The sequence below is a fragment of the Bombyx mandarina genome, chromosome 07 (assembly GCF_030267445.1).
Source record: "Bombyx mandarina strain Sakado chromosome 07, ASM3026744v2".
NCBI lineage: Eukaryota > Metazoa > Arthropoda > Insecta > Lepidoptera > Bombycidae > Bombyx > Bombyx mandarina.
This window is the reverse complement of record NC_143214.1, coordinates 6,994,499-7,020,859: the sequence shown is the minus strand read 5'-3', so window position 1 is coordinate 7,020,859 and position 26,361 is coordinate 6,994,499. Positions and strand designations below refer to the sequence as shown.

The following is a 26,361-nucleotide window of genomic DNA, read 5'->3' as shown; positions in this document are numbered from 1 at the left end:
ATTAAAAGGCACATACTATCCCTCACCTTAAGACATAAGATCGAATTCCCAATATTATTTTCTTTAACATTTCACCTAGAAACCTTCTTAGATGTTATATTATTACTAGATGATGATAGCTTTGCTCGTTTTTTTTTGATAACGCCATCTTGTTGTGTCTTTAAAGCGATTAGTTGCCCTCAATTAAGAAAAATAGTATTATTATTCGCCAATAGATGTCGGGAAGAGTTGATTATTGAAAACACGAATAAAACAACATTTTCTGAAAATAAATCATAGCTAGATCGATTTATAGCCCCCGAAATCCCCTGTATACTGAATTTTATGAAAATCGTTGGAGCCGTTTCCGAGATTCAGTTTATATAAATATATTAATATACAAGAATTGCTCGTTTAAAAGTATAAGATAAGATATCTAAAAGATTTTATACCACAAAATGAAGTGAAAACGCGAACAAATTACTCACGTTAACATTTCTAAAATTAACAAGATTCACCGCTAAAACGTTTAAAGTATGATTCGTATTTTAATTTTATCAGATGAATAATATTTCGTTTCGCAAGTTGATTTTCATAACTTTCGCTTTATATTATACTTCACGAAATTTCACCCCGAGCCTGCCCCCGATTTAATATAATCCCAAAGTTAATTAGACGTTGCATATTAATAAAGTTGTTGTTTAAATATTTATAATTAGCTTCGAAACTCATTTGAATAATGTTTTTACCGCGCGGTATACTGAAATTCAAATGGAAGGTTCGCCGATGAGTCGACCGCTGGGATGCGAGCGTTCCCAAACTCGGATACCATGTTTCGTTACTCGTTTAACAGAATAAATATACACTGGTGGTAGGACCTCTTGTGGGTCCGCACGGGTAGGTACCACCGCCCCGCCTATTTCTGCCGTGAAGCAGTAATGCGTTTCGGTTTGAAGGGCGGGGCAGCCGTTGTAACTATACTCAGACCTTAGAACTTATATCTCAAGGTGTGTGGCGCATTTACGTTGTAGATGTGTATGGGTTCCAGTAACCACTTAACACCAGGTGGGCTGTGAGCTCCATATCTATATCTATATCTATACTCTATACTAATATTACAAAGAGGAAAGATTTGTTTGTTTGTTTGTTTCGAATAGGCTCCGAAACTACTGGACCGATTTGAAAAATTCTTTTTCCATTAGAAGCCGACATTGTCCCTGATGAACATAGGCTACTTTTTTTTATTTATTTTTTTGGTTTCATGTGTGTTTTAATGTTTCCGAAGCGAAGCGAGGGCGGGTCGCTAGTATAATAATATAGTGAAACGGTTTCTTGGTAGCAAAAATAGATAACGCATGCACGTAAGCATTCAAAGCTAGTGATTCTAATTACGCTTTTTGTGCATCAGTCTAATAAATACCTTCACTCGGGAATTTTAATTGAATTTGTTTAATCGACGACTCAAGTTTGTTGTCAGCACGGCCGTTACAGACTTTGGGTCCAATTTATTGTGTGCTAGCGGTCAGGCATGATTGATAGCGTCTGTCAGTGTACAAGCAAACTTGCACAAACTTACCTTGATTGAATTAGACGTCATCTTTGACAAATAACTATTGGTGGCGTCAAAGTGGCGATATGATTCGCTTTCAAAAGTAACTGTATGTATTTCGTAAAAGCAGATCTGTTTTTAACGCGCTTGTACATTAATTGGGTTGTGTTGCATGTGTGTTTGGATGTAACGGAAAGCTTGTATGACATTTCCAAACGATTTAAAAACCTCCAATTAAATTGATAAATTTGCGAACGATGAAATTACAATAATTTTATAACTTCGCTCTTATTTTATCGACTCTATGTATTTTTTCAAGTTGTTATACTTTCAAGTTGTCAGTTATTTTGTAACTGTCAACGATTGAATTATCAAAAGTAGTAGTATGGTATAGTGTTTCCCGCGGGAGTTGCTGGACTCCTACCGGGCGCGTCCGTAGGTGGCGGATAACGGGCCTCTGGGCACCATTCCCAGAGGCATCGTTCCGTCTCTCTCGTTTTGTTACAACGAGAGAGACCGAACGACGTGGACCAAAACTAGCTCTGGGGGTTCCAAGCTCTCCTCCCCCTTCACTTGTTGAAGGGTGGTCTTCCTGGAGAAGCGTGGGCCTCTACCTTTTATCCTTTTCCCTTTGATTATTTCGTTATTTTACTAACTGTCTTTTTGTTATCTTAATTTGTTTAATTTATATTTTGAGTTGTAATCTGTCTCTTTCTTCGTTTCACTTTTTGGTTTATCGTTTTGTGTTATTCTTTATCCTGTCTTTCTTTGCCTTTCGTTTTATTTTTGGTTTCTTTTGTTTTATTTTCTTCTTCTCTTTATTTCAATCCTAATCCTAAGCTTTGACACCTGGTGAGAGGATGCATGGCCGGTGGGTGACCGGTCACTAGGGTGTCCCAGGGGACCACACCTCGGGTTAAAAATTAAGGGAAACCAATGAAATGTCCAGTTTGCAAAGAGTAATACCCCAGGAGGGTACCCGCCAGGCGGGAGAATCCCTCCGTACTACCGACTCGTCGGTAGTGCGCAGCCCCTCGTATTCTGGGGGGGGGCACAAACTGCACTGAGATAAGGTCCGGGAAGGACGGGGTTAAAAAGGAGTAGGGTCCGGGAAGGACGTAAGTAGGAAGAACGGGTCCGCGAAGGACGTAGTAGCAGAAGGGTCTGTTAAGGACAGTGAGGGGAGATCGTCCAGAACCACTCTTGTGTCGGATGATAGCATGACCACAGCTGGGTCGGCCCACTCGTCAGCCCGCTCTTCGCCGACACGCAGACAGCGAAAAAGAGTCCTGACGATCAGCAGTGATGAGTTTGTAAGCAGCTCCGGCTCGGATGAAACAGCTACTACTGGTAAATGTGGTGTCAAGCCGCAATCGAAGAGAGGTCGCGGTCGTCCGACGACCACTGGTCAGTACGGTCTGACTGCGGACGAACAGGTGTATCTTAAAGCTCAGCGCTCTGAGATAAAGGATGCCGGTAGCATGCGTAGTATGCGCGAATTAAGAAGCGCAAAAATCATGGAAGGGAGCTCTAAGAAAGATCCCGAGTGTCGTCTGAAGGAGAGTGCCGCGATGGCTCTGAAGGTATGTAGTAAGCCCGGAAACCTGAAGGGCACGTATCAACGTGTCCTAAAGGAATTGGCGGTGACAATAACGGAAGTCACAGAAGAACTGGCGAACCGCCCCGCGACCGAAGAGATGGAAAAGCTGCGTGCGGTAAACGCCTGTCAGCAGGAAGAGATATTACAGCTCCGGCAGGAGCTGCAGAAGGTGCATAAGGAGCTGGCGCGCATATCACAGGCATTGACGTTGTCCAATCCAGTCGAAACCCCAGCCCCAGCTTCAACCACAGAGGACCAGGAGGAGTTGCGTGTCCAACGCATTATGCGTGCCGTTGGCACCATGCTTGACGCTCGCATTGCGAGTCTGGAGATGCGGCTACCCCCGGAGCCTCGCATCAGGCCACCCTTAGCGGCGAATAAGCGGAAGAGCTGTGAGAAATCGCCGAATTCTCCTCTCCTTGTTGACACTACGCTGGAGTCGACAACGGCACAAGCAGCACTACCGTCCACGGTGAACAAGAAGACACGAGGCCCTAGACAAAAGGCCACAGTGTTAGCGCCTCCACCCGAACCGTATGCCTTCCCTCCGGCTCCAGCTGTCGTAACCGAAAGCTGGTCTACGGTCACCCGTAGGCGCGCTAAGCCGAGGGGGGAGACCTTGAGAACGGCCACAGCCGTTCCACCCACTAGGGTGTCGGAGAAAGTCCCGTCTTCAAAGAAGAGGACAAAGAAGCGGCTCCGAGCTCCGCGTTCTCAGGCTGTGGTATTAAAACTACAAAGTCGTCGTGGCCTAAAGGATAAGACGTCCGGTGCATTCGTATCGAGCGATGCACCGGTGTTCGAATCTCGCTGGCGGGTACCAATTTTTCTAATGAAATACGTACTCAACAAATGTTCACGTTTGACTTCCACGGTGAAGGAATAACATCGTGCAGTAAAAATCAAACCCGCAAAATTATAATTTGCGTAATTACTGGTGGTAGGACCTCTTGTGAGTCCGCACGGGTAGGTACCACCGCCCCGCCTATTTCTGCCGTGAAGCAGTAATGCGTTTCGGTTTGAAGGGTGGGGCAGCCGTTGTGACTATACTGAGACCTTAGAACTATATCTCAAGGTGTGTGGCGCATTTACGTTGTAGATGTATATGGGCTCCAGTAACCACTTAACACCAGGTGGGCTGTGAGCTCGTCCACACATCTAAGCAATAAAAAAAAAAAAAAAAAGCCTGAGGCGATAAATAGCGGTCTCACATATCGGTTCATCCTTGCGGACGCGAGGGCGAAGCTCGACCTAGAATCGCTGGGTATCCCGCTCCAGAGGATCCGATCCTCTCTGACAGGTGCCAAGGTCCTGGTGGTGGACGGAGACGATCAAGTGGAAAAGGCCAACCTCCTGGCGAGCAAACTGAAAGAGATTCTGCCCGCTGAGGGCGTCGAGGTCTCCAGGCCATTGGTGACTGCAGCGATGCGCATCAGTGGCCTCGACGACTCGATATCGCGTGAAGAAATCGCTGATGAGCTCGCCAAAATTGGGGGGTGTCCACCCGAGATTATCAAGATCGGGGAAATAAAAACCGGTCCAGGCGGGATGGGACAAGTCTTAGTTCGTTGTCCGATCTCAACAGCGGCGAAAATCGCAGCAGTTCCCAAGCTAAGGATTGGCTGGAGCGTGCTCCGCGCTCATTTGCTGGAGGCCAGGAGGCTGCAGTGTTTCCGGTGCCACGAGTTGGGCCACGTGAGCGCTCGTTGCCCGTCGTCGGTCGATCGCAGCCGGGAATGCTACCGATGCGGCCAGGCCGGTCACGTGGCTTCTGGCTGCTCGCTGGCGCCGCGCTGCACTGTTTGTGTCTCCGCCGGCAGACCAGCGGACCACGTTTCCGGGGGCAAGGCCTGTGCCAAGCCCCCGAGACAGAGACAACGTCGGCAGGATCTCGCGTCGCTTGAGGGCGTGCGTAATCGGCCCGGTATGGCCTCGGTGACACCGATGGATGCTCAGATATGACAGACGTCCTTCGTTTCCTCCAGGGGAACCTCAATCACTCCGCCAGAGCTCAAGATCTTTTGTTTCAGAGCATGGCGGAAGGGTTGACTCACCTTGCGGTGGTCGCAGAGCCGTACCGGGTCCTTTTGGGTCCCGATTGGGCAGGTGACCTTGACGGCCGGGTTGCCATTGTCAGGCGTGGCTGTGTGGGTGCTCCGCCCGGATTCGACCTCGTTGAAAGGGGTCGCGGCTTCGTGGCCGTCCTCTGGGCCGAGATGATCGTGGTGGGAGTATACTTCTCCCCCAACAGGACGCTCGCCGAGTTTGAGGGCCTCCTCCTTGAGCTCGGTCGTGTCATTGGGAGGTCACATTCCCGTCGGATTCTCGTCCTTGGGGACCTCAATGCCAAGTCATTGGCTTGGGGTTCCTCGAGGACGTGCCCCAGAGGAACGGCGGTGGAGGAGTGGCTGGTCGGAGGCGGCCTCGTCATTCTCAACCGTGGCACGGAACTTACGTGCGTGAGACGATTAGGCGGGTCCGTGGTGGACGTCACGTTCGCATCTCCCGATGTCGCGAGTCGCATCCGTGGTTGGACGGTGATGGTTGGTGAGGAGACGCTTTCCGACCATCGCTACATCCGTTTCAGCATTGCTGTAGCCCCAGAAGTGACATCAACTTCTTTATTCTGCGGCGGCGGCGTGGAGGGTCCTCGTTGGGCCCAGAAGCGCCTCGATGTCGAACGGCTGAATGAGGCGGCTGTCGTCCAGGCCTGGCGCCTCGATTCCCTCGGTGAGCCGATGAATGTAAGCGTGGGGGCGGAGCGTATGCGCGAGGCAATGTCGCGGGTATGCGATGCCGCAATGCCTCGCGTCAGAACTCTTGCTCCTAAGCGCCGCGTATACTGGTGGACTGATGAGATCGCCAGCCTGCGCCAGTCCTGCAACGTCAGTCGACGTGCGTACCAACGAAGCCGACGTCGAAGGACGCATCGTGACCCTGAGGAGGAGGACCACCTTTATGAGGTGTACAGGACGGAGGTGAGGGCCCTTTGCACAGCCATCAGAGAGGCGAAGGAAACCGCTTGGAATGATCTGCTCGCCTCGCTTGATCGTGATCCGTGGGGGCGGCCCTACAGGCTAGCGCGCAATGCGCTTCGCCCATGGGCTCCCCCTACGACCAGCACACTGCCGCCCGAGACATTGCACCGGGTGGTCGGGGGTCTATTTCCGGACTCATCCCGAACGGCCTTCATCCCCCCTGTAATGGCAACGGCGCAGGTCGCTGACGGCGGAGAGCTGGAAGGTGTGTCCCAGGCGGAATTTGAGGCGGCAGTGGCGAGGATGCGCGTGAAGCGTACAGCACCAGGCCCCGACGGCCTGTCGAGTCGAGCATGGGCTCTCGCTTTAACTGAAGATGGTTTGGGACCTGCACTTCGAAGGCTGTTTAGCAGGTGCCTCCGCGAGGGCAGGTTCCCGGAGCCGTGGCGCACGGGCCGGCTGGTGCTTATCCCGAAGGACGGTCGCCCTAGAGACGAGCCCTCCGGGTATCGCCCGATAGTAGTGTTGGACGAGGCCGGTAAGCTCCTTGAGCGTGTGGTTGCCGGGCGTCTTGTTCAGCACCTGGAGAACATTGGGCCGGATCTCGCGTCCAACCAATATGGCTTCCGGAGAGGTCGGTCGACCGTGGACGCGGTCTTACGGGTCCGCGATCTTTCCGACCAGGCGTGCTCTGGGGGAGGTGTACTGTTGGCTGTATCGATTGATATTGCCAACGCTTTCAACACGATCCCCTGGAGCACGATCGTGGAGTCATTACGGTTTCACCGCGTCCCCACCGGTCTCCGTAATTTGATTGAGGATTATCTCTCAGGGCGGGCGGTGATCTTCCCCGAGCGGAGTGGGTGGGGACGAAAAACAGTGTCGCGTGGGGTTCCACAAGGGTCGGTACTGGGTCCACTCCTTTGGAATATAGGCTTTGACTGGGTCCTCCGCGGGGCTAACCTGCCTGGCGTCGAAGTGGTTTGCTACGCTGACGACACGCTGGTGACGGCTCGCGGAGACGACTACCGATCAGCAGCCGTCCTGGTTGTGGCTGCAGTGGCAACTGTGGTAAGACGAATAAAGAGACTCGGCCTCGAGGTGGCCCTCCAAAAATCCGAAGCAGTGTGCTTCCATTCAGCTCGGAAAGGGCCACCTCAAGGCGCGAATCTCGTAGTCGGGGGTGTCACCATTGCTGTCCAGCCGAAGCTCAAGTATTTGGGCCTCGTGCTGGACGGCAAATGGAGATTCGACCACCATTTTAAGGCGCTGGTTCCGAGGCTCATGGGGGCGGCAGGTGCGCTGACCCGTCTTCTTCCCAACGTCGGAGGATGCAGCGCCGGTACTCGGCGGCTGTACCTTGGGGTGGTGCGCAGTATGGCCCTGTACGGTGCTCCCGTGTGGTCGCCCGCACTCTCCGCGAGAAACGCGGCTCTGCTGCATAGAGCTCAGCGGGCGCTTGCGGTGAGGGTCATCAGGGGGTACCGCACCATCTCTCAAGATGTAGCCTGCGCTCTCGCCGGATCCCTACCCTGGGACCTCGAGGCCGAAATCTTGGCTGCGGTATATCGGCGTAAGGCGCAGGCCTTGAGTCGGGGGCGGTCGCCCGGCCCGTCGGCTGTCGGTCGGTGGAAGCGTGCTGCGCGTCATGTAGCATACGCTAAGTGGAGAGAGCGATTGCTGAAAGAACTTAGCCAAACTTCGGCCACCCGCCGGCGCACCCTCGGGGCCCTGGTGCCCGTGCTGGAGGCATGGTCGGATCGGCGTCACGGCGTACTCTCCTTTCACCTTGCGCAGGTCCTCTCGGGACATGGCTGTTTCGGGAGGTACCTGTGGAAGGTCTGCAGGAGAGAGCCACACCCGGGCTGCCACCAGTGCGGGCACCCGGACGATGACGCGCAGCACGCGCTCGAAACGTGCCCGCGTTGGGAGCACTCGCGGCGAGATCTCGTCGCGGTGCTGGGGAGAAACCTCTCCCTGCGGGCTGTCGTCGCCCGCATGTTAGAGGATCAGGGCTCGTGGGAGGCCATGGCCAGGTTTTGTGACCTGGTAATGGCGTCCCGTGAGGCTGAGGAGCGTGAAAGGGAGTGGGATCCCTCTTCAGCACCTCAGCGCAGAAGGCGGGATGGCCGGCGCGGGCGTGAAGCTCCCGCTCAGCCCCCGTAGGGACTATCAGGTGGCGGGTGCGGGGGCGCCCGGTACTCGACTGTCGGTCCAGTGGTGGGGCGGTGCAAGGTGGCTCCTGTGCGCCGCCCACGGTGTATCTCCCGAAATGACGTCCTTCGGGATTTTCCCGGAGATGAAATCCCGTCTTATCATGAGGACGGGTACCGGCGAAGGCAGACTTTCGGCGCGCACTGCGGTACCGTATGTCTGGTGTAGCCGGTGTGGTGGAGCTCAATGGGGTTTAGTCGGTAGTCGTTCTGCGGGGCAAGTGCTTCGCGCGCCTTTTTCAAGGCGTAGTCTCTTGCGAGGAATTCGGGGAGGTGGAGGACCTTCCTCTCAGGAGGCGCCGGAGTCCGACATAACCCGGTTCGTTACCCCCCCGGACCGGGTATCCGTAAATGGATTCCCCAGCGTTAAAAAAAAAAAAAAAAAGTATGGTATAGTGTTTACTTCAGCGTCAGTTTCTTATTACAAGGTTTTGGTATAACTGAGAACTGGCTAGTGTGAACGCTGCTTGACTGTATGTAAGAAGTACTAATTATATAATAAAACATCTTCGCCGCTTTATAGATCCGCCAATACATTGAATATAATTGTTTTTAAAGTTTTTAATATTAATAATGAAGATGCTATGTATGTTTAAATGTTATTTTATATATTTTCAGTCGTTTGCACTCTTGGCAGAGTGATCGAAGTCATCATTTCATATTTGTACATAAATACGTATAAATAAAATATCAGTTCAGTAAAATTTGATAAATTCATTATATAATATAATGATTTAAATCGTAGTGTAGAATACTAACAGCAATACAATAACTGCTTACTGTGAGCGCACATAAATGTGCTTTGTGCTAAATACATATGACTGTGGAGGTCGTATTTTTATCATTATACACAAAATAACAAAATGAAATATCAAGGGACGAGCAATATTTACGGCCTAGAGAGAACGCGCGGGAGAAATGTGCAATTGATAACAAGAGGGCGCCGGGTCTGTCCAATACTGTCCATCCATAGAGTGCTTAATAATAATTTATTCCTAAATAGAGTGCAATAAACAAAAAGGTTGAGATTCACCAGTTCTGCCTGCGTTGCTAAAGCATAGCAACAAATTTAAATAAAAGAACAGTATTATGTTGAGATGTAAATAACTTTAAATACGTTCAAAGTTGCAATCAAAATATGTATATTTAATAAAATGCTAACTAAGAAACAACGAGCAGCCACATTTTAAAGCAAGCATTTTTAGTTTTTCGTCTCTTTGCTGGGTTAAACAAAAGTTTTTTATTCAGTTTATTATGTTTGAGTAAAATAAAACAACCGACAGTCTGATAAATTCCGTTTTTTTTTGTTCTTCTTTCCTTAATGAGCGAACCGCTTTCTCTGCCCACCCAAGTGGAACAAGTTGGCGAAAAAGCAGGCTTGAAATTTAATAACATTTTTTTTTAATTCGTCCTTTTTGTAATTCTTTATATAAAAAGTAAAATACATGTAATTTTGATAAGAAAGTCATGTAACTATGTGGAATCGGGATTCCTTTAGAAATATTGCTCTAAAGAAGAATTTTACGAATGTTGAATTAATGGAATTTTCCGATTTCAATTTCATCTGACCTACATTGTAAAGCTGAAACAAATTTTAGAGATACTGGATTTTCGATCACAAACTTACTTACTTACTTACTTACTTAATATTGTGAATTTATAATAAGGCACCTAATCTTAATTTACATGCAAATAAAATTCCAATTACCGCGGAGGATTTTAGATCAGAAATTCCTCGTGCTGTAATATTGTTTAAGAGTTACAGCCCATAGTGTTTTTTTCCATTCAAACTGAAGTAAAACAGGAAAAGAACTGATAGTTTAATGACGTTGCTTATTCGTTTTACAGCGGTCGTCAAACTGTGATGGTGCCGATAAAAAACAAAGGGACATTTTTATTGTGCCAGTAAATCAACCGTTACAACTTTGAATATTTTACGTGACTCAACCTTGATTGCGGAATGTTTTCAAATGTCATATAAAAACGATCGAATGACAATTTTTAAGACGGCGACGGATTTTTACTGATCCATTATATTTAATTTTGATTAATAAAGAAACATAATCGGAAATTAATTACATACTGTCTGGCTTCGAACTAGGATTCCCTATAAGAACAGAAGACTGATTTTATTTAATACTAGTTGACTCGGCAGATTTCGTAGTGCCTCAATCGATAAATAAAAGACCTAAACTTTTGTATAAAATAAACTTAAAACAAACAAAAGGGATACGTCCGACGGGGGGCCACATCAAAGGGAAAATAAAATTGTTATTTTTATTTAATTCCGAGCATTTTCGTAAATATCTTCTCTTCTTCTCTCTTTCTCTATCTTCTCTATAAACCGTCTCTGGACTTCCACAAATAATTTAAGATCTAAATTTAGCCAAATCGGTCGACCCGTTCTCGAGTTTTAGCGAGACTAACGAACAGCAATTCATTTTTATATATAGAGATTAAACACCAAAACGAAGAGCTAATGAATCTGTTCGTCACATGAACGTTTGCCAGTTGTGAGAAACCACAACTCTTGGTCCAGCAATCACAATGAAGTGACGTTTGCAAAAAAAATTATCATTGATGCATATCAGTTTGAATAGTAAGAGAAAATGTTTATTTTAGAGACCCAATCTACTGTTATGGGAATTCTCTCTGAGGTCATTTTAAAAAAGGAAAATTCTTAGGACACAACTATTTATTGGATATTGAATAATATGGATAATGACACTCAGAGTAATCCCGGCAGCCGCACCCGTACTCTAACACAGTTCACTGACTACTGACCGTTCTCCGGTCTCCTATCAAGTCTCTACCTCGGACCGTCTAGTCAGCGGTTCGAGGGTGTCAGCAGTTTAGGGTTCGGTAGGGATATATAACACCTCCCCCCATATTTAATAAACTTCGGGAAGAGTCCGAAGTTTATTTTATAAGTGACGTCTGACAGAAGCTGGGGCTACCTCAGGGATATCAGCATATTCAACTTCTTCTATAGTAGCGGGCTTACTTTTAAATCTCATGCGTTTGAAAAGATCTATATCTTTAGGTGTGCTGCCAGGTTTACATTTTACATACAACTTAAAAGCTAAATAACTAAATAAACATATAAGTAAAAGGATAATCACGGTAGAGTAATGTATTCCGTACTTAACTATGTGTGGCGTATGAATGACGTCATCGGCACCACTTAATATGGAGCTGAGGATCATCTCATTATTTTTTAAGGATAGGTCATCTAAATCAATGTTCTTTAAAACCACAGGAGCAGGGGATACACTATCTATAAGGTTCTTAATCTTATTAGTATTACAACATGACTTATTATTTATGTTAAAATCTAAAGTATATTCTATAATTGTTATGTTATTAACATATTTAGATATAAACTTAATGTCCTTAGTATAACCGGTACATCCGTGAGGGATGTTTAATATACCAGTTCCTATGATGTTAAATTCATACAATTCAGATTTGGGACAATCAACGCTTACTTTAGTTAGATTGGATTGCACGAAGATCCATCGGTTATTAGAAATCGTTTGCCAAACATTAACACTTCCGTAAATGAATTTGTTATTGCACTGCACTGGTAAATCACTGGTCACTTTTATCATCAGTTCCACTTCACAGCTAGGGTTGATGCTCGTCGGATATATGGTCACTATGTCACAGATTTAAAGTTCAGTATGTAATATTTTACATACATTTAGGTCGTCCAAAGTGCAGTAACGTGTTTTGTCTCTGGTCATTGCTATATATTTGCTACTTGGTACTAACATAGAATACATTCTTGGATTTTGAGCCTCATGTGGCGTTGGTAATGCTAAAGCATGATATAAATTATACACAATAGGACATACTAAAGGAATTCTTAAGACAAAAATTATTCTATTCTTACTAAAATAACTAACTACACTAGAAACATTCATAATAACGTGCATCGAGCTTATCTCTAAAGGTACGGGGAATTGTTTATCATCATCCAAGAGTCGAACATTATTGGCGAGTTCATGGAACAATTGTCGTGGTGTTATTATTGAAGGATGAAGTATATTTTGACTGCTGAATAAGATAGCATTTATCATGTCTTCGAGTTGAAAAGATATGGCAAGAATATTAGTTTCTAAATAATGTATGACTTGGTTAGCGGATGATAGGATATACAATTCGTTAGATGCACTAGAAATATTCTTAATATGTTCTGACAAATTATTAATAGCGGTGTTCAAATTAGCTTCATTAATTTTAATATTATTAATTGTTTTATTGTACGACGAGATGACTGAAGTAGTAACCATAACATTTTCCTTAATTAATGTAGCTACTTTGTTTTGATCATATTGTATTGCATCAATTGCTTCATCGTATCTAAGGCCATCGGTCTCGTCCAAGTTTCCGAATATGTGTTTAATTACTGTCCCGACTCCTCCGAACCAAGCACTACGTTTTGCTTTAGTATCTAACAACTCAGATATGGATGTGAATTGACGGATAATATCGTGATATCATATTACTAAGGGTTGAGTTATACTATGACATTCCAAATTTTCTATGACGTTAGTCTCGAGACACAGCGCTCGTGCTTTATTGATAGCATTTTCGATATTTTCTAAGTATGGTTTGAAATGTGATATATCTAATGGTATAAGTATATTAAGTTGGCCGCTGGATATTTTGATTTGACCCAAACTGTCCAAATATAGTCCGGAACTTGCATTGATTTGTTGTACAAATTCTTGTTGGATTTGACTCTTAGCTGACATGCTGGAAATGATATTATATAATGAGAACAAGGATTTCTTATTTTACGAATTAAATTTTCTAAAAGTTATTTAAAAGACTATGAGATTAACTAGATAGGTATACGCTTAATCCTAATAGTATATTATTTAAAGATATTATGTTATTTAGCCTAAATCTATTACTTTAGCGAATAATTATAATTATACGTTTTCATTCAAAGTCGCGGGCTTAATTTCATCGTAATGGTGTCGCACGTGACGACGGTTTATCAATAGTGATAAAGTATTGTTACCGTGTATTTTAATCACCCTGTAAGGGCCTTTCCATACAGGTGATAAGGCTTTCTTGATCTCAGGTGATTTTTGAGATATACGTAATCTCCGGTTTGGTAATATGCAGGGCGACTACGCGAGTCATAGTATGTTTTAGATATGCCCTTGGATTTCTGGATATGTTCTACTGCTTTTTGACGAGAGTATTTTAATCGATTTTGGAGCATCCGGACGTATTCAGGATATGTCGTTCCGGTCGGTTCTTGGAAGACTGAATTTGGTATGAAAGGTTTATTTCCAAACATTAACTCGTATGGTGTAAAATGAGTTGTTGAATGTACGGCCGTATTATATGCTAACATCGCGGTGTAAACATAGCGGGGCCAGTTATCTTGGCCTTCGTTTACATACGACTTGAGATACTCCTTGAGGGTAGAGTGACTCCTCTCAAGTGCACCCTGGGTCTGGGGATGGTAGGGCGATGACCATAACTGTTTGATCTTAAGGAAATTGCAAGTTCTTTGGAATAATTCGGAAGTAAAATTTGTGCCTTGGTCAGTTAGGATAATTTTTGGGATACCGAAAATGGAAATGAAGTGAAGGAGGCATTCGCTGGTTTCTTCGGCGGCTGTACTTCGGATGGGATATGCAGTGGAGAATTTCGTTAGATCATCTTGGACGGTTAGGATGTATTTCAGTTTTGCAGGACCTGCTTCTGGCAATGGACCGACGATGTCAAGGGATATGCGTTGACATGGTGCAGTTGACGTACTAGTGATCTGCATCGGGGCTCTGTTAATTTTCCTCAACGCTTTATTTTCTTGACATTGTTTACATTGTTTAACATAGGCTTCAATGTCGCTACGCATACCTTTCCAATAATAACTCTCCTTAATCCTGTTGAACATACGGTTTGAGCCGAGGTGTCCGGCAATTGGGATGTCATGATTGTCGAATAAGATTTTCTTAATCTCCGTTGGAGACGGGTAGGTTACATTATTATGATATATATTAATTTTGATATCTGTATTATGGAATAGATAATTTAACATATTATAAATTTTAACAAACGAATGTTTTTCAAATGGATTTTTGAAATCTGTTATTCCTATGTCCTTTGTATTATCATTTATTAATAAGTCATTGCGGATGCGTTTAAGGGTCTCGAATATTTCGGGATATGAAGCTTCATCAAAATGGTGAACTTTAATAAATATTAAATAAAAGGTTTTATTATTCTAGTCAATTTTACAGAAGGAGTGTAATTCTTTTTCGATGTTAGGTATATTGCTGCCAGTCGGCAAATTACCTATGATTTCTTGAACATAAGGGTTGGATTCGTCGAGATCGATTGAGGTAGGTATTAAGAGTGTTTTCGATTGGCCTTTTAATAGGTTTTGATTATGCTCTTCTATCTGTACATTATAATGTTTATTAGGATCTGACATAGATTTGAGGAAAACGGAGTAGTCGTCAGTCATTATAGCGTTTTCTATTGGTGAGTCTGAGTCTCGAGGTTGTTCTACTGGGGATCGAGAAACTAGGTTTTCTGTATTTACATCAGAAGGTGTAGAAGAGTTAGTGTTTGTGGAGTTTTTCCTAGGGATACAAGAAGGTGAACTTCCTATTAATGAGCTGTCCGTTGTGGGGTGTTGTCGAACGGATGAGGATGGATTTTCATCGTTAAGTTTGCCAGGGGCTTTGTTTTCTGATGAACTATTCTTTCGAGCATTAATATCATCAAGATCAAGGAATGTAGGAGAAGAACCAGCATGGACGTCGAGGTCATTCAGTGTTAACGGACTAAAGGCGTGTTCTTCAGCGGATAAAGGATTTGGGGATAAGTTGGTTATTTCATCTGGATTAAATGAAGGTGGTGGTATTAGTAAGTCCATCAAATTTTCATCTAACCTCATACTCTGTTGATCTTCAATAATTTGATTTGATTCAGGAAGGTTTACAGGCTGGGTGGGATTTACCGGAAAACGGGATAATGCATCGGCATTTGTATTGAGCTTTCCCTTTTTATATTTAATATCGTACTCAAATTCTTCTAGGATAAGTCTCCAGCGTACAAGCCTAGAACCAGGATCTTTACATCTAAATAGCCATTCTAAAGGCTTATGGTCTGTTATGACAGTAAAATGATGACCGTAGATGTATGGTCTAAAGATTTTTGTTCCAAAAATTACTGCGAGACACTCTTTTTCCGTCACGGTATAGTTGCATTCCGCTTTGTTGAGGGTTCTAGATGCAAACGCGATAGGACGGTCTTTTCCGATCTGTCCTTGGGATAGGATGGCGGAAATGGCATAATTTGAAGCGTCGCAGGTAAGCAGGAATGGTTGTGAAAAGTCAGGATACGCTAGGATAGGAGCTGATATGAGTTTGGATTTTAGGGTTTCGAAGGATAACTGTTGTTCATTTTGCCAGTTGAAGGCAGTGTCCTTTTTAAGAAGGGATGTCAGGGGTTTGGCTAACTTAGAGAAATCGGGGATAAAACATCTATAGTAAGAGACAAGTCCTAGGAAGGATTTTATATCCTTCGGTGACTTCGGTGTGGGGAATTTTGCCACGGCTTGAATCTTATCAGGGTTCGGTTGTACTCCTTCTTCGTTGATAATATGACCTAGATACCCTACTTCTTTCCGGAGAAATTCGCATTTTTCCGGTTGCAACTTTAAGTTATAGTTTCTGATTCTCTCAAATACTTTACTGAGGTTATTGATGTGTGATTTAAGATCATAGCTATATATAACAATATCATCGAGATAAACGAAACACCTATTACCTTGTAGGCCAGAAAGACAATTGTTCATGAGTTTTTGGAATGTTGTAGGTGCATTTTTAAGGCCGAATGGCATTCTGTTAAATTGGAAATGACCTTGCGGCACTGAGAAAGCCGTCTTTGGTGCATCTAGTGGATCAATTAGAATTTGGTGAAAGCCTGAAGTAAGGTCGAGAGTACTGAAGTATCTGCTATTACCTAGTTGATCTAGTATTTCGGATATCTGTGGGATAGGATATGTCTCCCCAACAGTGATGTTATTTAGGTTTCTATAATCGATTACAATTCTCCAAGTTCGTTCCCCTTGTGAGTTTAGTTTTTTAGGCACGATCCATATGGGTGAGCTCCAAGGTGAGGATGATGGTTCAATTATTTTATCTTGAAGCATTTTGTTTATTTGTTTTTCCACTTCTTTCTTGTGGCATTCGGGGAAACGATATGATTTTGTGTGGACAGGGATATCAGTAGTGGTTTTAATTTGATGTTTTAGGACGGAAGTATGAGTTAATGCTTCTTCAGGTAAATGAAATATATCGGAATACTTACTGCAGAGTCCTGTTAAATTTGTTAGTTCTTCGACATTGAGGTGTTCAGTTCGTAATGAATTTATAACCTTTTGGGTGCGGTTATATGTATGTTCTACAGGCCCTTGGGTTAATATTGTGGCACCAGTGTGTAGTGGTTCGACTGTTAGTTTTAGATTGGCATTAACATTTATTGGGTGGTCGGATGTATTCGCAACTGTGATGTTAATTTTGTTATTTTCTTTTACTTTTACAATACAATTAGCTATTAATAAGGATTCGGATAAATGTTGATCTGTTACAATCCCTTCTTTTATTTCGGGATTTTTGACTGTGCATTCGATTACAGTTTCAGTTCGGGGTGGTATGATATAAATTGGATCGAAGAAATGAAGATTCACACTGAATTTTTTAAAGTGAAGGGTATCGTTGTTGTAATCAATACTACATCCGAAAGTAGTAAGAAAGTCGGACCCTATTATCCCATCATAAGGCAAGTTGATATCCTTAATAACGTGAAATTTATAGCTAATGTGTTTCTTTACATCGAATTGTAGATTTAATTTAAAATGACCAAGTGTTGGTGTGGTATCATTTCCAGGGTCTATACCCTTAAGTTGGACAACTTCCTTCGTGAGTGACGGATACTTAAGTATACATGTTTCCTTTAATAGGCATATGGCTGAACCGGAATCAATTAAAAGGGTTATAGGGATATCCGAAATTTGTGTATGAAATAGGATGTGTGGTAATAATTTTTTCGTGGTATCGATATTAATTTCATATATGGATGTTGGATTCTTATTTTCTTTATTTAATTGAATAGGATTTTCGGTTTTGGATATTTGAGCGTTTCCGATTTGGGGCTGGTTACCCTGTTGTGTAACGACTTTATTTTTTTGATATTTGTGCGTTTCCGATTTGGGGCTGGTTACCCTGTTGTGTAACGACTTTATTTTGGATATTTGTGCGTTTCCGATTTGGGGCTGGTTACCCTGTTGTGTAACGACTTCATTTTTTAATATTTGTGCGTTTCCGGTTTGGGGCTGGATACCCTGTTGTGTAACGACTTTATTTTTTAGTATTTGTGCGTTTCCGGTTTGGGGCTGGTTACCCTGTTGTGTAACGACTTTATTTTTTAGTATTTGTGCGTTTCCGGTTTGGGGCTGGTTACCCTGTTGTGTAACGACTTTAATGGTGTCTGGCCTTAGCCGTCTCGTGCGACACCTTAACGGGACGTCTATTCGTTTAAAGCTTCGGGATATTTTACATTTTCATCTACTATTTCTTCTACGTAGTTTACGTTTCTAAAGTTATAATTAGGATTCGATCCTGAAGGTATGTTGTGTGGTTGCACGTTATAGCGGTTATTGTAGAATTCTCGCTTCTTGCAATCTTGTATATCGTGTCCTATCGTTTTGCAATACCTACAGAATGCATTTTGAATTTGACCTCGTGGATGAGGAGTAGGCATGCGTTGTTGAATAGCAGGAAAGCGCGGTGAAGGATATCTGGGTTGATGGAATCTTTATAAATAAAAAATCTTTTATATAGCATTAGTTGGATTCTTTCTTCGGAAATAGCGAGACTTATAGCTGTATTTAAGTTTTTGGGGCTACGACACCTTACTATATTTGATAATTGTGGATGTAGACCCATCAAAAAGTGGTGTAATGCAAGGTCTTCCATCGCTGCGGTGCGTCCTACGATTTCCGCTTTTTTATTGTTACATGCTAGGGAGACCTCTGTTAGCAGTTGTGATAAACACGATTCTACTCTGAGTGCGAATTGACTGACGTTTTCTTGCGGGCCTTGTTTACTCTCTTGAAGCTCGGCTAGTAGATGAGTATAATGTTTTTGTTCCGAGAATTGTGTTCTCAAGAATTCTCTGAGTTGGTCCCAGGATGTAAAGTCCTTGACCGAGCAAGCAAGCTCCGCTTTACCTTGGAGTTGACTTAGAATATATTTAAACAGTATAGGTTTTTGTGGTTCCGTAGCCAAATCATGGGCGTTAGTGCAATTTATTAAGAACGAGTTTAGTGTTTCACGACAACCGTCATAGGATTTGATAAATTTAAATAATGTGTTTAACTCCATATTAATATGTTGTACAGAAGTTGACCTTGTCACCCTAGGTGACTTTACCGGTTCGGGGGATGGAGGTAATTCTGGGATGTCTAAGTGTAATTTATTGTCTTCGGACTTTGATATTGTGGCACCCTTAACCATTACGATGAATCAATTTGATGTTTTGATATTTAAAGAAATTAATAAACAGTGTCATCAAGATCTATTAACTACAATTAAAGTTATTTTAATTTAAACTCGGACATAGACATAAAATATAAAATGGTTTTATTTTCTATCAAGGATCCCTAACTTAATTATTAATTTGCAATGACCAGAGACTTACAGGTTTAAGATAACGCAGCTCAAAACTGCAACTCGGTGCATTCCGGACCGATAAGGCGACGTCTGGACGTGGATGTCGTATTTCGATGATTTTTATTTGCAGATGGATATTCAAATTTCTGCACTAAAGTTTGGGCGTTCTTGGATTTGGATGTTGAGATTGTGGTCTTCTTCTTTGAATTAGATTTTCTTCTTCGAGTGGATTTGATGAACTGTTAGCAATTGAAGTTTTGTTCACTTTTCACCGGGCACGGCACAGTTTATAAAGTTTCAGTTTTTATGTTTTTGGGATGCGCGAACTGGCGATTTTCGAATCCCACCGCTGCCACCAATTTGTTATGGGAATTCTCTCTGAGGTCGTTTTAAAAAAGGAAAATTCTTAGGACACAACTATTTATTGGATATTGAATAATATGGATAATGACACTCAGAGTAATCCCGGCAGCCACACCCGTACTCTAACACAGTTCACTGACTACTGACCGTTCTCCGGTCTCCTATCAAGTCTCTACCTCGGACCGTCTAGTCAGCGGTTCGAGGGTGTCAGCAGTTTAGGGTTCGGTAGGGATATATAACACTACGAACCAAACTACAGGCCCTCTGGCATAGCTGGTCTCCATGAGCGATGGTACTCACTATCAGGTTGACTGCAGATTTATCTGCATATAATTGCAAATAATAATAAAAAAAACACGTGTGGCACTCGGGGATTGCCGCGGTAAAGTTATTGCATAGCATTTTTTATCAACTTATGCAATTATAATTAGACAATAATAATTTAATAATAAAAAAATTATAAAATAATACCACGCTATATTAAATTTATGAACAACTAACAAAAGCAAAACATTAACTGTCCCCTTCACACTCATAAGCTAGACCGCGCGAGAGAGAGATGGGCAGACCTTTCATGATGCGCATGCAATGAGACGACACGCCGCGCGCTTATTTACAAATACTACACAACCGCAACGTGTGAATGTGTTGAATGCAAGCTACATGGTAGACGGAGTGGGTTGTTAGGTTTTATTTTCGTGACGGAATTTCATGATTCCGTCGCCGCGCTCAAAGATTGCGATAAAAGCTATGCGATAGCTTAAAAACGATCATCTAATCACATCGAAGAATAAATTTTATCATACTACGTTTTTTTTTTATTTGACAAATCTTTATGTTCTCTTTCTCTCGTTTTCACGTAGTCTGAATTCATTGCATGCGTTCGTGAAACGAATTGAACTATTTTACCTACGTAATGAAATGAAACAATAATAGTGAACGCCGACTCGTAGAAAGAAAGGAAGCAATCTATCAAATCGTCGACTCTCATTACAGGTGTTCTACGAAACCGAACGACTGTGCATCGATCAAAGTCGAGTCGTTCATCAGCTGTGACCCACTAACTATCGTATCCGGCCTGTGAACTAAACGATACTAATGTATAACATACCTATAATATTTCTAAGAACGACGCGGCGTTCGAAAATCCTTTATTTATCGCATAGAAAGGTGAACGAACTCACGGCCTTCATTATTAAGTGGTAACTGGAAGCCATAGATATTATATAATGAGTGGTTCACCATTGACGCTACAGTTAGCTCTTCTGAAGGGTGGGCCGAAGAACATATTATTATGTGGTATTCGTATACCACAGCAAACATTCGTATGATGAACATGTTTCTTTGTCGAGATATTAAAAGCCCAGACATATATGTATATATTTTATTGCTTAGATGGTTGGACGAGCTCATGGCCCACCTGGTTACTGAACCTGTAGACATCTATAACGGAAATGCGGCCACCCACCTTGAGATATGAGTTTTAAGATCTCAGTTTTTAAAATACAAAGGCTGCCACACCCTTCAAGCTGGAACGCATTACTGCTTCACGGCAGAAATAGGCAGGACGGTGGTACCTACACGTGCGAACTTACACGACGTCCAGTAAAAAAATATATTAAAATATTTAAACGAATTTAAGTCTGCATCTCAGTATTATACATAGAAAAATAAGACATCTATTTACCGAAGGCACAATCGCATGTTAGCAATATCGCCACGTAATGGCAGCTGAAGTCCGACAGCAATTCCAATTACAATCTGTCGCTGCTGTCAGCGATTTTCCGTCCCAGCGGAAACGCACCTTAAGGCTAATAATTTACAGCAGATTTATAATACGAGAGAAGAGCCGGCAATTCGCTTGCCACTAATCATTTATGTCAAACGTGAATTTCAGGTTTCATTGCACGCCAAACGAAACAACATATAAATGGAGCCAACCTAACTTGTAACTTAGCTGCCAATGCCAATATAACTGTTTGTATGGAGGGAGCCAATTTCGAGCACAAAATAATTAACAGACGCCCGTATCTCGGTAACGACATTTTCAAAATAAGCTTGCATATGTATAAGTCCCGAATAAATTCAAAATAGAATGGATTGATTCTAATTGTTTCACATATCAGGTTAAGAGGTGTTAAGATTAAGACTCCGTAGATCATTAAAATCTTTATTAGTATAAAAATAAGAAACTACATACCCTTAATATTGGGTAACTTATTTCTAATATGACATATGAAAATAAATAGAGGCTGATTTTTTCACTAGACATAGTAAACAAACCCTTAAATCAAGCAAATAATACCAAGAGAAATTCTTTCTACATATTTATGTGTGAGTAAAGCATGAAAACAACGTTATTCAAAGAGCATGTTGCGGTTTATAATTTTTCTTGTTTTTGTGATGTTCAGAGAAAGCCCTTAAGGTTCGGGCACTCGTATCCATCAATCATTCATCAACTAATTTTAGTCAGAAGCAGATATTTCTTTAGAAACTTAATTATGGTCTGCAGCAACTCGATTATTCAAAAACATTCAAATTAATTACGAACGCAAATTAATTTAATAATATACATACTTTAATAACATCGTGTAATAAAAATCAAACCCGCAAAATTATAATTTGAGTAATTACTGGTGGTAGGACCTCTTGTGAGTCCGCGCGGGTGGATACCACCACCCTGCCTATTTCTGCCGTGAAGCAGTAATGCGTTTCGGTTTGAAGGGTGGGGCAGCCGTTGTAACTATACTTGAGACCTTAGAACTTATATATCAAGGTGGGTGGCGCATTTACGTTCTAGATGTCTATGGGCTCCAGTAACCACTTAACACCAAGTGGGCTGTGAACTCGTCCACCCATCTAAGCAATAAAAAAATAAAAAAAACTTTCGTAACATAATTGAATCAAAAACAGACTTTTGTTTGTATCTGCGCATTCGTGCGCGAAATCGTCGCTGGCTGGATTGCTATTGGATGTTATTTGGATGATATTTCCGGTGATGTTCTGAAAATTGTTTACAAATAAAAGATTCAGAACTAATTTCGAAGTTTCCGGGTATCGGTGTGCTAAACTGCTATAACGGTACATTCTCACGTCGAGTGATTTCGTTTGATTTTTTCCGAGTTTCCTAATACTTTTCAGCTTTCGTTGTCACGTTTTTCTTGTTTACATTGGTCAACGTCTGTTTAAGTACTATTAATTATATTATGTGTTATTGACAACAAATTTGTGCTTATAAAGTTTCATGCACAACTACCCTTGATTCTAGGGTTAAGCAGTTTTGCTTTTAAATACTATTTTTTTACATTACCCTTGTAAGCACACCGGCCGGCCACTTTATTGGTTTGTACTTCCGATACTGATAAACGCCCACAAGTCAGGGGTGCAGTCATCCCTTGTTAACAGCAAGATTTGTAGTACTACACAAATTATACATGTCATATTAGAATTACATATTACATTAGTAGTATTGCAATGCAATCGAAACTTTGATTTCATGTCTCACGAAGGATGACGGCATTTTACCACTTACATTGGCCACCAAACAGACCTCGAATCCATATTGATATTGGACTGGACTAATGAAAAACTTGCTGAATTGTATATTGATGAATGGAATATATATTCATTGCGGCAGATATTTATTCTATCAATCTAATCAATCTAATTCCTCATACATCAATGAAAATGATGCAATTGAAATGTCAATGTCTTTACTATAGTTTATTTTTTGATCATGTTTGAATATTACGAATATGTTTGGTTATATGGAATATTTGGTTTTATAGAAAACATATATTTTGGATTAGTAAGATATATTCATCTATATATATATATATAACTAGTCAGGTCATAAGAATTGTCACAGAGTAAAAACTTTTTTTTAGAATGCTGGCCACAAAAAAGTTTATTGAATTCGAATTTCGAATTGTTCATGAAAATAAAAACGTATACTTTTAAAATTATACTCATTTTTAAATATGGAGTGGACGCTTAAAGAAGACCTTTTTTTTTTTTTTTTTTTCCTACCTAAGCTGATAGCCTTGAGAGGTTATGTCAGCGTAACCCTAACTTTAGTAGGTGAGCTCACGGGGCTCAACCTGACGATGTTGCTAACACGAACCCTAGCAAGAGCCGTGCTTCGCAGAATCTACCACCGGATCGGAAACGCGACCCACTGTGAAGATCCGGCGAGAAACTCAGTGGGCTGTGTCTGAGAGTTAATTTACTCGTCGAGCCCTTCGTCGCAAGCGACGGGTTCGACGAGAACGGTGACCGGAAGAAGACCGTGTTGCAGTTATTGCGTTGCATCGTTGCGGTTACGCGCAAATTAAAATTTTTAACATACTGAAAATTTTTAATATAACCAAAAGATTCGTTTATCGTACCATCAAACGATACAATGAAGACTCTAGTGTAGATGACAGGTCAAGAAGTGGTCGCCCTCGGTCTGTTAGGACTCCAGCAGTGATAAAAAATTGATTGATTGATTGATTGAGTGTGAAAAAATTTTTACCGTAGAAGAGAGCTACAACAAACAAAATGATAAGGTGTACGCACACAGTAGTGAAGAAGCGAGCAACCGTATTCCGCGTGTCCAACGAGGTCATTTTCCATCCTCGCTCATGGTATGGTTGGGAGTTTCTTATTGGGGCTTAACAGAGGTACATTTTTGTGAGAAAGGTGTAAAAACGAATGCAGTTGTGTATCAAAATACAGTCCTGACGAACCTTGTGGAACCTGTTTCTCATACCATGTTCAATAACAGGCACTGGGTATTCCAACAAGATTCGGCGCCAGCTCATAGAGCGAAGAGCACACAAAACTGGCTGGCGGCGCGTGAAATCGACTTCATCCGGCACGAAGACTGGCCCTCCTCCAGTCCAGATTTGAATCCGTTAGATTACAAGATATGGCAACACTTGGAGGAAAAGGCGTGCTCAAAGCTTCATCCCAATTTGGAGTCACTCAAGACATCCTTGATTAAGGCAGCCGCCGATATCCTCGTTCGTGCTGCGATAGACGACTGGCCGCGCAGATTGAAGCCCTGTATTCAAAATCACGGAGGTCATTTTGAATAAACTTTAGTGTCATAAGAATCTATGTTTTGTTAAGTTCATTTTGGAATATGAATGGTTACATAATGAATAAACTTGTTTCAATTATTTTACATTAAACATGTGACAGAATTTATGACCTGACTAGGTATATATATATAAAAATGAATTGCTGTTCGTTAGTCTCGCTAAAACTTGAGAACGGCCCTCGAGATGGACCGATTTGGCTAATTTTGGTCTTGAATTATTTGTGGAAGTCCAGAGAAGGTATAAAAGGTAGATAAATACGAAAATACTTGGAATTAAATAAAAATAACAATTTTGTTTTTCCTTTGATGTGACTCCCGTCAGACGGATTCCTTTTGTTTGCTTTAAGTTTAATTTATACAAAAGTTTAGGTCTTTTATTTATCAATTTAGGCACTACGAAGTCTGCCGGGTCAGCTAGTATTGAATATATTTGTAAAGTTAGTGTTAATCCCTTTACGAAGCACTTTTAATAAGTGGTGAACATGTTTTAAATAATTTAAGGTGTTACATGTAATTTAGCATTAGTTAAATACATTTCCCCCCTACCCATTCGCTGGAAGCCAAGGGGCAATTCCAGTTACGCCCGGACGGGAAAGAAAATTAAAATACGTTGTAAGCTGCACCCGTGGCTAAAAAGCTTTCCAAAAGTCATTCAATATATCGAATAATGTAAATAAAAAAATAATATGTATAAAGAATTATATTAGTTTGTGAATAGTAAACGTAATTTTTTTATTGGATAAACAGTAATTTTATCTTCTTTTTTTCGTGATAATACTATGCTATTTTATGCTATTTTGTGCGTTTAATTTATATAAAACCAAAGTAGGATAATTGAAGCGAAAAGAACTATTGAATTGAAAAGAACCAAAATTCAATGTAAAACTCCCGGACCGGATAACTTTCACAATGGATTTTACAAATCCCATTTCGACAAAGGCCCGTTACCAATGCTCACTCGGAGTATGAAAAATGAATCGACATATTTCTATCTGATTGACGATGGTTTAAGGTTTGCAGTTTAGCTGTGAACGGGGAAAAAATACAATGTCTAAACATATTCCTGTATTTTTACATTTCTATACTAATATTATAAAGGGGAAAGATTTGTTTGTTTGTTTGTATTGAATAGGCTCCGAAACTACTGAACTGATTTGAAAAATTCTTTCACTGTTTGGAAGCTACACTATTCTCGAGTGACATAAGCTATAATCTTTTTTGAACAAAATTAGTGATGCTTATTATTTATAATAATGTAACCCACGGTGTAAAAAGTTACCCTAAAATATTCTTTACATCGCGTGCCCTGTGAAAATTATTGATGATAGAATAAAATAATATACTACGACTTTGTAGAACACATTATTATTTACAAAAAGTGTCCCGACAACATATGTCTACTATTATAGTTATGCCGCAATAAGTGTTATTTTATTTAAAAAAATAAAACAACGTCAAATATCGTTGACATTTTTGTTAAAGACCCGAGCGGAGCCGGAGCGGGGCGCTTGTAATTTATATTCAGCGTTCAATGAGTATTATGAGTGACTCGGTGGAGCATTAGTTGGCATTCCGATAGAGGCACCCGTCACGTGCGGACGTGCTCATCGACCACTCGATTGCCCGGCCTTTGTTCGCCCGGCTTTTGTTAGCCCGGCCATTGTTCGCGCGGCCTGTGTTCGTGGTACATCTGCCGACCAAGTGTTTTTTCTGGAAGTTTTTAATTGTTTTGTTTCCTTTTGTTATTTCTGTGTTCGTGGTACATCTGCCGACAAACTGTCTTCCTGGAAGTGTTTAATTGTTTTGTTTCTTTTTGTTATTTCCGTTTTGTTGTGTTTTTTTCTTTGTCCTGTAGTAATCGTGCCGCATCGCCACCTGTGTTCA

The 26,361-nt window shown here is 41.9% G+C and overlaps 3 protein-coding genes across 5 annotated transcripts in view; 1 reads left to right on the top strand and 2 right to left on the bottom strand.

The window, feature by feature from the left end:
- The window catches only part of Dopr2 (dopamine receptor 2), a 188,272-nt gene that overhangs the window by 67,817 nt on the left and 94,094 nt on the right, over positions 1-26,361 (bottom strand). The gene's annotated exons all lie outside the window — the stretch shown is intronic.
- LOC149502646 (uncharacterized) lies at positions 5,087-6,419 on the top strand. The gene is made up of 2 exons (XM_089728927.1): positions 5,087-6,204; positions 6,347-6,419. The coding sequence occupies exons 1-2, from the start codon at positions 5,087-5,089 to the stop codon at positions 6,417-6,419; spliced, it is 1,191 nt and encodes a 396-aa protein (XP_089585053.1).
- Positions 17,803-18,887, bottom strand: LOC149502645 (uncharacterized). Its single transcript, XM_089728650.1, has one exon. The coding sequence runs from the start codon at positions 18,870-18,872 to the stop codon at positions 18,054-18,056; it is 819 nt and encodes a 272-aa protein (XP_089584776.1). The 5' UTR covers positions 18,873-18,887; the 3' UTR covers positions 17,803-18,053.